This window comes from Lithobates pipiens, unplaced genomic scaffold, assembly GCF_037356315.1.
Source record: "Lithobates pipiens isolate NorthernLeopardFrog02 unplaced genomic scaffold, aLitPip1_a1.2 Scaffold_18, whole genome shotgun sequence".
NCBI classification, from domain to species: domain Eukaryota; kingdom Metazoa; phylum Chordata; class Amphibia; order Anura; family Ranidae; genus Lithobates; species Lithobates pipiens.
Window position 1 is genome coordinate 163,426,679 of NW_027507758.1, and position 16,194 is coordinate 163,442,872.

Sequence of the window (16,194 nt, forward strand, 5' to 3'; positions counted from 1 at the left end):
AGGAGGATCGGGTGACTCTTTGAAAACCATTGCACAGAGCAGGTAAGTATGACATGTTTGTTATTTTAATTGAAAACAAATCTATTAAAGCTTTACAAACACTTTAAATTACTTTATTTGAAGCAATGGCAAATTTATTGTGGAATAAAAAGGTCCATAGCAGAAAAGAAAAAAAACTGTTCTGGTTTAAAGTGAGTGTACAAGTATGAGAACTTAACTGGTTAATAAACCTTCATATGACCAAAGTATTACTTTACCCTAAGGCCTTCCAGCAAGAGATAGCTTTGAACAACTACAAGATTGATCAAATTATTACTCAGGGAGAACAACTATTAGAAAAGAGTGAACCTCTTGATGCTGCTGTTATTGAAGAAGAACTAGATGAACTGCGGAGGTATTGCGTGGAAGTCTTTGGTCGCGTTGAACGTTATCACAAAAAGCTCATCCGTCTTCCGGTATGTCTACAGTTACTGCTTTATCAACAGTAGATGCTAGCAGTGCAAATGATATTGAAAACTATAATAATTGCATAATATCATTATTTCATCAATACTCAGAGATCAGTTTTAGTAGCATATCTATATTTCTTCTAGTTAAGTAAAACAGGCTAAATTGATCCCTTGATATTACTCAGTATTTAGCTACAAACGGAGGAATGTTATCAATGGAGAATCAGAAATTGATGCATCCAGAAGCAAGTGCAAAGCTGACATAGTTACATAGTTAATCTGATTGAAAAAAAGACACAAGTCCACCCAGTTCAACCAACAGAGAAAAAAACACACACTCAAATAGAAAACCTCCATATACACTATCCTATAACCACAGTTGATCCAGAGGAAGATCAACTTTACCTATAAATATTAGTATTCAGTTATATTGTGTACATTAAGGAAAGAATCATTTTTTAAAGCAATCTACTGAGCTGGCCAGAAACAACGCTTGAGGGAGTCTATTCCACATTTTCACAGCTCTTACTGTAAAGAAGCCTTTCTATATTTGGAGATTAAATCTCTTTTCTCCAAACGTAAAGAGTGCCCCCTTGTCCTCAGTGATGACCCCTACATGAACACCGAGTTCACTATATGGAGCACTTATACGTACACATATACAGATACATCTGAATAATGTTCGGGGCTGTACATCTCTCACTGTGTACCTGTAAAACTCAGATGTGCAAGTGAGTCCTTACAGTTATTGCAGTTCCTTTGACTAAAACAGATTGTCTGCAGGCAGCTCCATGCTGCTTTGGACATATAAATAAACGGTGCTTCATTCTGAAGGTGCCTCTGCGCTACAGTGAAAACAGCATGATAGTTTCCTAACCTTGAATTTCACCTTTCTGTTTTTTCTGCCTATTATTTCTAGTTGACAGACGATGAACATGACTTCTCTGACCGAGAGGTGGATGGAGATGAGACAATGGATCTGTCTGATCTGCAGTGGCACACAAAAAATTCAGGTGGCCTCCTCTCACCACTGCCTTCTTCAAACCACTCACTGTCCCTAATTGTTCCAATGAGGAGTGAAAGATCGGGTCGCGATACACCAGCTAGTGTGGATTCCATACCACTGGAGTGGGATCATGACTATGACCTCAGCCGGGATTTAGAAACAGCAGTTTCCCAAGCATTGCACTCAGATGATGAAGATGACAAAAGTTATTTTCTTCAAGGAGCAACTGGTTTAACTGGTAAAATATTCTATCTTTTACATATTCATGCTTAGATGTAAAATGTTATAAAGCTTTGAAATGGTCTCAACAGACTGCTATTGTTGAGAGTGATGGCACCTTGACAAAAGGCAGATTTTCCTAAAATGTGTGTGGCATGTTCTCTCCAGCAATAAAGACCAACCTGAGCATGTGCAGTTTTACTACCCTAACTGTGTCTTATCTTGCCTTGCCAAGAGAGACCCTGCAGGAGGGGGAAGATCTGTCCATACAGGATCAAAGAGCCTTTTTACACAATATAGAGGATTAACCCCTTTGATTTTACTGTTGTGGGTTTAGTAACACTTTAACTATTCTCATTATTTAAAATCTGGCAACCTACACTGTGGCCACAAACCTTAACTATGCAGATCTCAACTATTACAAAGAATGCCAAGGTCTAGCCCACCACCTTCTGTAACTCATTTGGTCATTGAGGCTGAACTTCCATTGGAAAACCAATAGAAAGTTGCCTTTGTTGATGTTGAGATTTTTCTATTAGGTTATAACACTACTGATGGGCTCAAGACACTGTACAGAGGATACAAACCAGCATCTGAGGGTACCTGCTTTAAAATTTCACACTGGTTTACCAGTTCTACAAATGTACTTTAAATGTACATCTGGCAGTATGTACATTTTTATGCGATGAACAGTGCAAATTTACAAATCCAACCCTTGAAAAAACTATGATATCTGACATTTTCTTGTAATTTTTTCTTAATACAGGTGTCTGAAATATTTGTATATTATGTTAAAACTACTAATATTTGTTCAATATTTGTTCATACCTTGTTCAGAGTTTGCATTACAGTTGTTGTGATTATTTGATTGTTTAGTTAATTGGTAGTACTGCCATTGAGATCCACTAATAGATACAGGTGATCCTGCACACATGGAGAAGGCCACACTATTTTTTTATTAAGTTTTAACACATTAAAGTACAAAAAAGCCACATACAATGTGAATATTCACATATCAACACATCATAGTCATGGTACATAGGAGGAACAACAATCCATAACTTTTGGCATATGTAAAGTCAAACTAGTTGAGTACATAGAAATTAGATGGGTGATAATAGAATTCCCAGATATATCTGATAAATGCTCCCATGAACAAATTGTAATTGGGACCTCCTCTATGCAGTAGCCACTAAGAATACAGCTAAAAAAAAGGAGGGGGGGGAGGAAAGTGGGTACATGAGGGGGGGAGGGGCAGGGGCTCCCCAATTCTCATGACTAGATCCTGGAGGTATTATCCCTCCTAAAACTTATTGTAGATAAAGGAGGCAAAATTGGAGGAGTAACAGAAGTGATTCCAGACTGCCTAAGTAAGGCTTTGAGCTTCAATAACACCAGGAGCAGAGAAGGTAATGGGGGGCCAGGAGAGGAAGTAAGAAGTTTGTTTCATGCTTTCTCACTCAAGGTGGCCTGTGGTAGCAACTGACTTTGATTTAAAGCAATTATATATAAAACATGTGAGAGCCAATTGGGGTTAGACATTGAAAGTCCTCTGAGATATTTAAAACCGAATTGGTTGCAGTTTACACATGCAGCATTTTGTTTATGTAAAGTGGAGGAAAAAAAGTGGAATTGCCCTACACCTCAGGCCCTTTCACACGTGCGGATCCGTTTTCAGACACCCGCTTGCTCGGCAGGGATCGATCTGCTGATCCCCGCTGAGCCAGCGGATGACAAGTCCGTCCCTGCACACTGTGCAGGGATGGACCTGTCAGATCTCTGCTCTCCTCTATGGAGGGATCGAATGATTACAGACCGCCTGTCCATTTTCATCCGATTTGCCAGACGGATGGAAAATAGGACATCCATCCATCTGGATGTAGTGGAGCGGAGCGGATCAGGGCGGATTGGATGTCAGTGGACATGTCACCGCTGACATCCGTCGCTCCATAGAGATGCATGGAGCGACCGTTCAGGCCCGCCTGGAAAAACTGACAGGCGGATCTGAACGGCCTGCACGTATGAAAGGGCCCTAATAACACTCATATCAGATAATTGCTTTCATTTTCTTGTGGATATTTGACTGCTAAAGACTGCAGTTAAGTGATCAATGCCATACAGACCTTTAGAAACTAGAAATCTGGAAAACCATCTTATGGCTTGTGATTTTTGAACGAGCACGGCATATCCAACTTTGTTACAGATAGCTTCACTGTGACTGATGTATTAGGGACAAACTGGACTGTGTAGTAACCGCTGATCTATAGGTGGTGTCAGTCACATTTATCCAAAGGATCCAACAAATCTGGACCCCTTCAACATACTCAGCCTGTCCTTTGTCTTTACAGATGTAGAAATCCCTGAAAGTCCTGAAGCCTATATTAAACTTACTGAAAATGTTCTGAGAAAGTCCACTGGTAGGCTGAGTGCCGAGATTTAAAAAAAAAACCTCTATGTATAACTTTCACAGTTAGTCTGAACATCACGTCACAGCTTTAAATCATGTCACTTTTTCTAACCTCTCCTATGTTACACCCCATTCTGCATGTATAACAGTTACTATTAACCTAACCTTTTATATTTAACACCAAAGGAGCAAAACTAAAACATTGTTAATCAGGTATAGCTTCATGATCTATATTATTATGCCGTATTAAAAAATATCACTGAAAAAGAATTGCATCCCCTAGGAACATATGCTGGACTGGTGCACATACTGGGGTTGATTTACTAAAGGCAAATAGACTCTGCCCTTTGCAAGAGCAGTTGTTCCAAAGCTTAGTAAATGAGAGGAAGCTCTGATGATTTCCATCATCCAATCATGTGCAATCAAAAACATAGTTTTTTTATTTTACTTGGGTATTATTTGTAAAAGTGAAGCTTTACCTCATTTACTAAGCTTTAGTGCAACTTCACTTGCAGAGTGCACAGTCTATTTGACTTTAGTAAATCAATCCCACTATGTTGTGTAACGTGTGCCTCACTAAAGAGTACATGTTTTTTTCTGTAACCCTATAAAAGTACTAGGATACATGCTTTGTACTTTTGTACATATCTCTGAACATAGAAGGGACTGCTGTTATCCATAAAGTTCACTGAAAGGCTTGTACTATTCCTAAAATACACCTTTATTAATAAAATAATATACATATTAATTGACCTGATAAGGCCACTTAAAGACTTAAGATGATTGTCAACGAACCCTGAAATTTATATTTCATATTTCCAACATTTGCTTAATGCTCAACTTAGTAAACATACTGATATGTATGTGATGTAAGCCAATAGGAAAGACTGTAAAAAAATATTTATTTATTTTATTTATTACAAGTATTTTTATATCTGCACACAGTGGCTTAGTGGTAATCCACAATTTAAAAAAAACTTTATGCTAAAAATTAGTATGGGGTTGTATAAAATTAAAGGATCTAATCCCAAAAACACAAATGTATTATTCTGCAACCTGCCAGTACTTGGATGTAATGCCAGCAGTAGTTTTATTTTTTTTTAGCCTAAGAACAGTTTAATCAAGCATAGAAAAATACTTTTTTATGCTGGCAAAAATCCAGTGTTTGTATAAACTTATGTGCACGACGCTGAAATCTCAAATAATATCAGCTTTCCTAGCTATTTTTTGGGAACTACAACACAACGCTCCCCTGTGTAATGGAGAAGGGGAAGTATTTTTAATCCAAATCAGGAGAGAAGCTTAGGGTGACAACTCATCCACCCTAGGACAGTAGGTGTGTTAATGGCCAGATCACCTGGTGGAAATAAAGGCAGCCATACATGGATCGAAATTTAGCCAGTTCAGCAAGGATTAGTTGAGTTTCTATCTATGTATGGGCAGGCTGGTTGTACAGAATTTGATCTACTAATTGAGCTCTGTACAAACAGCCAATACTGCTGTGTAAAAGCGTATAATGCCACTCAAGGTGATGATAAACAGGTCCAGTGTCTCACAATGATTAGTGTGCTCTGATGGAGAGGAAGGCTCTCTGCTGTCAAAATATAATAGCATCAAGTGTGTGGATTGGGGGAATCAGGTCTTTTTTTTTTTCGTTCAATGCACTGATTGAACAAAAAAAGATCATTAATGTATGGCCAGCTTAAGGGGAAAAAAAGGAACAAGGATGTAGCCACTTAATGTAAAGCCACTATCAGTTTTTCCTTCAGATTTACCAAAACAATATAATATGAGGTCAAACCTTAGGAATTTCAATGTGTATACAATCAGGCAGGCCCTTGCAATACATGGTTTTGGTAAACCTGAAGGAAAAACTCAACAGAAAAACTTTAGGGGCTTTAGGAATGGTAAGCTATAATGTATTAAATTTTTGTTCTTAGGTTTAGATACGGTACTCTTTGTAAACAGCAACAATAAGTCAGCTGTGACTCGCCAACATTCTAAGAAACCTTTATCATGGGAGATGCCGCTTCAAATGAATATTAAAAATTACTATTAATCAAAGATCATTTACTTGATATACAACAAGTTAAAGGCATTGGTAAAAATACACTGAGGTTTATTTTTTTATACGCTACAAAAGATTAATGATAGAATTTTTGTAGAAAATTTTAGCTATGGGTATCATCTTTGCGTGTTTCTGGTTGATCTGGTACAAGTGACAACTTGGTTCACCCCTTACCTCATCACTAACATTATCCATCAGAGACTTGAATCTTCTGAATGGCTTAGCCCTTGTACACACGGTCGGACATTCCTGACGGAAAATGTCCGATCGGACCCTGTTGGTGGATAATCCGACCGTGTGTGGGCTCCATCGGACTGTTTCCATTGGAATATCCGACGGACAAAGTTTTAGAGCTGGGCTATAAAACTTTCCGACAACATGTCCGATTGTGTGTAGAGAATTCCAATCGGACAACGTGCCACGCATGCTCAGATCAAATTCCTGGACCAAAGCTATTGGCTACTAACCTGAAGGTAGTCCCGTTGTAATGAAATAATGCCATCACGTTACATACGATCGGATTTTCCAACAACTTTGTCCGACCATGTGTATGCAACACAAGTTTGGGACAAAATCCGTCAGACAAAATCCGACGGATTTTGTTGTCCGAATGTCCGACCGTGTGTACAAGGGCTAACAGACCTTTACCAGCAGTCCTGCATCTGTTCTTAGAACAAATTTGACTTCCTCTACAAATGCAATGTTCATATTGGCTTCCTTATCTTGCTTCTCTTTGGAAGTGGTACGACAATGATATTTTTGAGCAATCTGTAGACATGTAAACACAGTTAACATACAATGAACTCATTTGAGCTTCTTTCATTTAGGATAGGAAGGGAGTCAAAGTTCCTGTTCTTATTCATTCTTTATTACCTCTGTTTATTAATTTTTATACAGTACGAACATTACTTGCCTGGCTCTCTAAGTCACTTACTGACACACACAACAGTTATTACTTCTGTTATTCTCTGCATGCTTGCTACATTAGTTATTCTATATGCTTAACCCATGTACAAATTTTGAGACTGCTCATCTCGGAAATTTTGATTTTTATTTTGCATAAGGAGAGTCTGGTTTGTTAGAATCACAGATCCGTCAGCTAGACAAAGCACTGGATACCAGCCGCTTCCATTTACAGCAGACAGAGAATGTCATTCGTAGCAGAACCCCCACTGGACCTGAACTAGATTCAAGTTACACAGGATATGTAAGTATTGACAATGGGGAATCCAACTGTTTATTCTATATGGATGACTCTGAAATGTCAGAGTGGTGTGCCTACATCATTAATGACTTCCATGCCAACCAAGGAAAAAAAAAATTATGTTCCAAAGTCAATATTTTTAAAGTGATCCTTTTACCAGCTGGATGATGTTAGAGCAGAAACACCCTGTGAAAAAAAGGAGAGGAATACTGACCTTTGTACGGGGGATGGGAAGTGAAATCTTTTCCCTCTTCATGAGCTTTGGTTGATGCTGCTTTGCATCTGTGTCCTGTAGTGGCATAAGGGTCGTGTATAATAAACCACAGTGCACAGCAATTGACGCATTATCTAATACTCCTGCATATGTTTCATAACAGTAGCGGCTGGGGAAAATGAAGAAAGAAAAAAATTCATTTGTCACTTGTGGGAAAGGTGAACATTCCTCTTTTTCTTTAATAGGTTGAGTCTGCTCTAATGTCTTTCATCAAATGTCAGGGACATCTTAGGCTATGGCTATAGATTTAATCTGGTTAGTATAAGATGTGCAGGAGCAGTAAAAAAGTGCCATTACATAGTGAGGGGCATTTATGAAAATCAGACCAGAGGTTCGCTATTGTACTAATTTAGATCTTAGTAGCGAAGACCAACCATGGCAGAAGTGTTGCTGTACATGAACAGTGCCCGGACAAGGTCATCTACAGCCCATGGCAAACATACCAAACTGTGCAGCACGACCCCCCCTACATATCACCTGTTCTAGTACAAAACCCCCTAATCCCCCTCCTAGCACAAATCCTCTTCCTCCACCCCCCCCCCCCAACACGGACACCCCTCAAGCACAAACACCCAAATTTCCCCTCCTAGAAAACAATTCTTACCGCCTGCTGCCCCCCAAATCCCCCCTTCCAACACAAATTTCCTCCAATCTCTTCATGATGCCCACCTACCTCACATGATACTACAGTGCCCAGGGCAGCCTCCCATCTGGAATGATTGTTGTGATGATTGTTCTAGCTGAATTTGTCTGGCAGTATTGGTAGAAAAAGCAATTCATACATGTTGTACTGATTTACACAAACCAGAGTTTTCCAAAGCACCTAAGCATGGCTCATCTTTAAGTCAAGCAAGTAACCTGATTGGTTGATTGGTTGCCTGCTCAACTTTTTGTCACATCCTCTTAAAATTTCTGGTAAGAATTTGCATTATATAGGAAAAGGTTTGTGGTCACCTGACACTCACAGTTTTACAAGAAGAACAAGAAAACCGGCTTTTCATTTCATCCAAAATGTGTTCAATAGGATTGAGATCAGTGTACAGTGCAGTACCTCCACACCAAACGTATAACACTATTATGTCTTTATGGATCTTGTTTGCCTGCCACAACTTTATATATACATACCTTTCCATAGATGGACGTTGATTAACAGAATTCATTTTGTAGATGGTTTACTTGTTGCTCTAGGACTCTTTTTGCTTTTTTGAGCAACACGCTGCAAATATTTTTCCTTGTTTTCAAAGTGTCAGTTTTTGGTAGATGTTAAAGAGGTAAACATCTGACAGTTTCTTATATAACTCATAAAAATAGAAAATACCGCACTAAGTAACAAAATAAGAAATGACAAAAAGCAAAGCAGCTGCTAAAAACGTGACATACACACATAAATATAAAATTAAGTAAAGCTGTGCTGAAATATGAAACAAAACAAAAATATTATAAATATAGTCCATATAACACAATGAATGTGTATAAATCTAAAAAACTTCCAACACAGCAGCAGCCTATGTGTTGCACAGATTGCACAGGTTCAGGGTTCAGTCCATATAATGGATGACGTCAGATTGTGACAAAACAAGCAATGAGAGGATTGGCGTGCTGACATCATCGCGCTGTAATGTAGTGGATGGGTGTTTGCAAGCCAGCCGGCTGTTTTTTTTTTTGCTGTTTTTATCCTGCATTCCTGTAAGTGCGACATTTAGTCTTTAATAAATCCTATATGGTACAATTTTACACTATGGTGAGTTGACTGATTGATGATCGAGTCTCCCTGGTCGCCTGGTGTCTAGTCCAAGATACTTCCTACCTAATATCTGTGAATTGCCATATCAATACTTTTCCGGACAGAGACCCTGGCTGGTTTTATAGCCGCATGCTCTTGAGACCTTGCCTTTTGGTAAGCACGCACTCTATGTGGTTGAGGTGCACTGTTTCGTGGTGTTTATTGCAACTTTACTCACTGGTGCATATTATATGGACTGAATCTGTTCAACACATAGGCTGCTGCTGTGTTAGAAGTTTTTTAGATTTATACACATTCATTGTGTTATATGGACTATAGTAATACTTTTTTTTATTTTTTTTTCATATTTCAGCGCACCTTTACTTAATTTTATTATTTTATATAACTCAGCCACTCTATTGGGCAAATGTCTGTTCTTGCATTCCTGGATCTGCACACCTGCAGTGGTAATTTTGAGGGATTCTCGCCACCTTTGTGATTAACTTTATAGCTTATAGAAAACAACAGGAGAAGATAGAACACACAAAGGTGGATATGAGCAACAAAATCTCCGACAGGAACAGGGTCGGGAACTATGACAAGCAAAACTTTCTGTTGGTGTACAAGGCTGAGTGAGCCCATCATTTTCCACCTATAACTAAAATATCATTTTTGGATGTAGACTTGGCAGTTTAATGATTCTTTGTCACATTTTGTATGTCTTTGTTCCAGCTACTTGTCAAACATATAACAAAAAAGGGCAAGGATCCACCAAAAGCATATTGCTTCCACTAGCTTATTCTGTTTAATTTTATCAATGTTGTTGTTCTTTAGATGAGGCTTCTTGGAGAGTGTCGGGGTAGCATAGACACTGTAAGGAAAGTAAGTGAGAAATTAAAAGAGGAAGAAGAGAAACTCTCAGGTTTCATTAACCTAAACAGCACAGAGACACAATCTGCTGGTGAGTAGTATATAAGGGTTTACACTTACCTATTAAAACTTAAAGTGGTTGTAAAGGTTTTTTTTTTTTTTTTAAATAACAGTGTCATACTTACCTGCTCTATGGTCCCCCGGGGGCCCTCCTGGCTCCTCCTCTTCATCGGGTGCCCCCATGGAGAGCCGCTTTCCCTGGGGGCACCCGTGTGGGCACGCTCACGAGTCATGCTGCTGCATCCATTGACACAGACAGCAGGACTCGTCCCCAGCTCCCGTGTCACTGGATTTGATTGACACCGCCCAATGGCTCCTGCTGCTATCAATCTATCCAATGAAGATCCGAGACAGTGGCTAGAGTCGTTGGGCTCATGCACATCGCTGGAACGATCAGGTTCAGGTAAGAAAAAGGGGCTCTGGGGGAAGCTGCAGCACAGAAGGTTTTGTACCTTAATGCATAATGCATTAAAGCGGTTCTGCACACATTTTATTATCGTACTGTGATTGTTTTTGCTACCGTCCACACATTGCCTAATGCCCCTTCATTTTTATTTTTATTTATCCTACCTGTCCTTATCTTTATTTTTTGATCTTCATCCCCTGCGGCTATGGGCGGTCTCCTGGGATCTCGTCAAAGTAATCCCAGGAGACATTGCGGCTAAGACTGGCAAAATCTCGCGAGATTTCGCGGACGTGACCTCAACACGCTGTTGTCCTGACAACATTCTGGATTTGCACTATCCTAGCTGTAGCTACAGAGTATGCGCGGGAACCGTCAAAGCATGCTGGTTCCTAGCAAAGACTGGAAAGAGGAAGTTATTGCTTGTGAGCTTCAAATGCCCACACGAAAAATGAGATCTGCTGAACACTAAAAATAAAAAGTAAAATTTGGAGGAAAAAACGGACATGTTGCACTGAGAAATGCTGGAAAAGTAAGCATATTTATTTCAATAGATACATTTTAAAGCTTAAACAGCAAAAGCATTTTTTTTTCATAAGTGCAGAACCGCTTTAAGGTGAAAAAACATGAGACCTTACAGCCCCATTAAATATACGTATAATTATTCCTAAATAAACAATCAATAGTAATTATTGTGTGGTAAGATACAATGGACTTGTCAAACATATGATGACTTAGAGGTCCATTTATAAACAATTTGATGGCCAATTCATCTGACATATATTCAAAATGTGCTCAGAGTTCTTTGAGCAACATTCATCTTACTTTTAAAGCAAAATTAGTGGACATTCGCTTAACATTTTAACCAGCGAAAACTGCTTTCCTGACACTTAACAACATTTTCTTCAAAAGGAGATAGCCTTTTAAAATAGCAATTTCTATCTTCCCTATAACAATCATCTTATATTCTCTTATGCTGTAAATAAGATTCATAAAATGTGAAATGGTTGAGGATAGAAAGTGCTGAACCTTTGTTTTAAGGCCTCATTCACATGGGCATACCGATCAATACACTTGTGCGAAAGGCTGCCTTTAGCTGTCTGGGATGCACAGGTGTTCCATGCAGGGAGATGCAGGCGGCCTGTTCAAATCAATGACAGTTGGCTGGACCTGCACAAATCTCCACGCACATCCCAAAGCGTACCAAGTCTGCCACTGAAATAGAAGGACTGACTCTTTAAGTATTTTCAGCTTTTCAATAGGAACTTCAGTTTTGCTTCATTTTTGTCTTGATATCATTGTTGTCCCAGGTGTTATCGAGCGATGGGAATTAATTCATGCACAGGCCTTAAACAAGGAACTCCGAATGAAACAGAAACTTCAGCAATGGCAGCAGTTTATGTCAGATCTGAGCAATATCATGGATTGGTTGGGAGAAACAGAGGAGGAGCTTGAACAGCTTCGCCAGCTTGATGTCAGCACAGATATCCAAATTATAGAACAGAGAATCAAAAAGCTAAAAGTAAGTTATTTCCACAGTACTACGTTACCATATGCATGCAGAGGCAAGAAAAAAAAATTATGAAAAAGATTGCAAACAAAAATGTACTGGTTTCATTTAAAGCAGCATTAAACCCAAAAGCAAACATTTTATTGAAGTTTAACCAATTCTTAGATGTGATGGCTGCATTATTTTCTTTTCTAGGCTTTCTTTCTTCTATTTTCATCTGGTGATTCAGCCAGTAAGTCTTCTGCTTTTCAAAAGAACATGCTCTCTTCCAGATATATCAGTTTACAGGGATGAGACAAACTATTTAACTCTGACAGGGGGTGCTTACAATGATAACCTTGTATTTATTTATGTAAAACCTTTATCCCAAAAGAGAAAAAAATATGTTTTACTGTGACTGCTTATAGCGTATAAGCTAGAGTTTGGCTTCAATTTTTTTAGTGGATCTAAATCTGCTAGTCCATCTAACATTCCCCACCACCCAGACTGGGAATTCTGTTGTCTAAAGGTGCCTCTGTGGTCCTTCATCCAGAGTGTGTGCAGTCTAATTAATACAAGAGGTGTGTTACTGGTCAGATCTCTAGGTAAAAACAGAGGGGGGAAAGGCCAAAAAAAAAGAAAACAAATGCAGCTACTACATCTAAGGATTGGTAAGCTGCAATATATTACATTTTTTGTTTTGGGTTTAATACCACTTTAACAATTCGCTATTGGCTGTTTTTGTTAAATGGATGTGCTAATTAATAGAAAGTGTGTAATATGCAGTTCTGTCATAATTCTATCCATAAAAGACCTCCGTTTTGCTTGCGATGTCACTGATCCAAGCACTGTTATCAACAATATATTCCGCATTTAATGTACATATCTTCCTGCATGCTGAGAAAAACAAAACAGCGGTCTAAAGCCCATCTCTAGACATTTGTTTGGATAGAGCAAGGAGAGAAAGAGTTTCTGTTAGGCAGACCATACATAAGAACACTTTTTTTTAGCCAGTGGGTTGAGTAAAAAAAATGACCCCATGCCCCCATCCACAAATTTGAGGTGGATGGGGGAATCATTCCCACTGTCCTATTGTAATCTGACAGCATGGAAACATCACAATACACTGATCAATGCTGCCGGTTACAGCTAATAACTCAGAAATTTTCCAACAGGCTGGTTGTACTTCTGTGCAAACAGCCTGCCCATATATATGGATTGGATTTACCAATCTACTTCTGTACAACCAGCCTTTTGGAAAATGTCTACACGATCGGCATCACCTGTTGTAGCCACCATCAGAACACAATAGCTCAGTGGGAGTGATTCCTCCACCCATCTTGAATTTGTGGATGGGGGAATCAAGTCATTTTTTTTTTGTTCAACTCAGTGATTGAAGAAAAAAAAAAAAAGACTAATGCATGGGCTGACTAAGCCCTTGTAAACACGGTCGGACATTCCGATTTTTTCCGATGAATTTTGTCCGAAACTGGGGTTGCATTCACATGGTCAAAGTTGTCGGAAAATCTGATCATTCGTAACATGATGGCGTTATTTCGTTACGGCGGGACTACATTCAGGCTAGTAGCCAATAGCTTTGGTCTAGGAATTTGATCTGAGCATGCGTGGCACTTTGTCCGATCGGAATTCTTTACAAACAATCGGACAAAGTCCGATTGGATTATGTTGTCGGAAATTTTTTATATCCAGCTCTCAAACTTTGTTGGTCGGACATTCCGACAGAAAAAGTCAGATGAAGCCCACACATGGTCAGATTATCCGACAACACGGTCCGATTGGACATTTTCCGTCAGAATGTCCGACCGTGTGTACAAGGGCTAAGACGCATATGAAAAAAGGATCCGATTTGCGATTTGCCACTTATTGGTACAACTGTAAATGTCTTTGAAAATGAAAATGAAAAGTAGTGTGACAGACAATTAAAGAGCTGATACAAGAATTGCTAATCCTTTGCTTATCCTTCTTGTCCAATCACATACAATACAGCTGTATACACTAGTAGAATTGTGTTCAAAATGTTTTGTTTTAAGAACAATTTTCTAGTTGTTAGGGGGGTCAAATCGACATCCCATTTTTATCCGCAGTGAAAATAAAATTCAAAGGAGCAGAATGGAAAAATTTTCACGAACAAATACATTTTTAGCAGTAAATGTTTTTTGTTTTGTTTTGGAAAAGTCCATTCATTCCAAAATCGAATTTTCATTAAAAGCAAATTTAATTTTGAAGTACTTTCGAACAACTTTCATCAAGTTATTGAATACAATGAGGTTTATCACACGAATATTAGTATGACGTTGATTCAAAAATGTTCTAGTGTATGGCCAGCCTAATTAAATTGTATTGTGTTGCTTGTATATGAAATAAAAAAAATGTGTCTGCGCATATTCCTGTTGAGGTTAATTGGTAAGATCATTTTTTTCATGAATTACTAGAAAATTCGAGTTTTGTGATAAGCTCCTGCACTTTATGCTATTCCTTTAGTTTAGTTCTGATATTGGCGTGAAAATAAAAGGAAAACCATTACAAGAGAAAATCAGAAAGCCCCATTCAGTCTACTTTACATCTATATGTAACTAATGTAGAAACTAAAGTGGCACTATTCAGATATTTTTTTCTATGCACTTCTAGAATTAGGCATGTCTGCAACTGATAATAACAAATATCTTTTTCTTCTTCCACTTGCTTATTTCAGGAACTTCAGAAGGCTGTAGACAGCCGGAAAGCTATTGTGCTGTCCATTAATCTCTGCAGCTCCGAGTTCACTCAGGCAGATACTCAAGAGAGCAAGGATCTTCAAGAGCGCCTGAGCCAAATGAACCTAAGATGGGACCGTGTGGGCAGCACATTAGAAGACTGGCGCTGTTCACTACAGGATGCTTTAATGCAGTGCCAGGTTTGTAACAGACTCCATTATTTACAAACTTGTCTTGTATTATTTTTTTTTTTTGTGTAAAGCACGTTCACTCAGTGCTTTCTACAAAATATAGAACACATTAATATCACTATTTTATTATGTTAAAAAAAAAACTGATTCCAAAATATGGCAACATAGATTTTAGTTTTATTATTGCATGCGGTATCATACTACAAGGTGAATGAGACTAAATCATACATACTAAACTTAGGCAGCCCAGAAATGATAGAAAACAAACTTAAGCAAATGTTCCTGTATACATGGAAAAAAGAAGGTATCAAGTACTTGGTATCACCTTGACCTCTAAATTTGAAGACCTCCTTCAGGCCTGTTATACACCTTTCTTAGACACACTCAGAGACAAATTAAATAAATTCGCTCTAACCAAATTGTCGTGGCTAGGTAGACTAGTCGCCCTTTATGAAATGCAGTTATTACCCCAATTGTTGTACCTCCTTATGACCCTTCTGATTCCAATACCCAACTCCTATTTCAACTCCATACAATCCTTACTTAACAAATATCTATGGTGAGGTATGAGGGCCAGATTTGCATTCAGTAAGCTTATTAAGCTTAGGAAAGCGGGTGGGGTAGGACATGTACAGCTATAGGACTGTTATTTCGCAACCATACTATCCCAAATGAAACATTGGTTGTCACCGCATTCCAATCCTTTGCTGAAAGAGCTGGAATTAGCCCAAATCCCACAGGGGAATCTCCAAGACTTTTTAATGACAGCTTCCTTCAACATGTCACTGAACATCAAATTAGCACCTCTCATCCTAGTGTCAATAAGAGCATGGGTTCACCTTAGGATATACCAAAAAGGGATCAGCAAATTATCTCCCCTGAAGCTTCCCATAACAGCCATAAATCTCCTAATACCCAATACCAACATCAATTCATGGTTAGATAAAGGCATTAATTACCTTGAAGATATACTAGATGGAACACAACTTAAACCGTTTAGCACCATACAGCACGAACAACAACTACCTTCTACGGCGCACTATGATCACATGCAAATAGATCACCTACTAAAAAAGAACCCACAGATTTTTACCAGATAATATAACACGATACTAGC

At 38.6% G+C, this 16,194-nt stretch overlaps 1 protein-coding gene across 16 annotated transcripts in view; it reads left to right on the plus strand.

Moving 5' to 3' along the window:
* The window catches only part of SYNE1 (spectrin repeat containing nuclear envelope protein 1), a 663,643-nt gene that overhangs the window by 621,691 nt on the left and 25,758 nt on the right, over positions 1 to 16,194 (plus strand). For 13 of the 16 annotated variants that reach the window (XM_077486324.1, XM_077486337.1, XM_077486323.1 and 10 more), the window contains 7 exons: positions 264 to 455; positions 1,369 to 1,693; positions 4,023 to 4,091; positions 7,214 to 7,356; positions 10,185 to 10,311; positions 11,994 to 12,205; positions 14,886 to 15,086. In XM_077486324.1, the coding sequence (XP_077342450.1) occupies positions 264 to 455; positions 1,369 to 1,693; positions 4,023 to 4,091; positions 7,214 to 7,356; positions 10,185 to 10,311; positions 11,994 to 12,205; positions 14,886 to 15,086 (1,269 nt within the window). The remainder of the gene's footprint in view (positions 1 to 263; positions 456 to 1,368; positions 1,694 to 4,022; positions 4,092 to 7,213; positions 7,357 to 10,184; positions 10,312 to 11,993; positions 12,206 to 14,885; positions 15,087 to 16,194) is intronic. The other 3 variants (XM_077486330.1, XM_077486331.1, XM_077486332.1) reach the window with 1 other exon arrangement.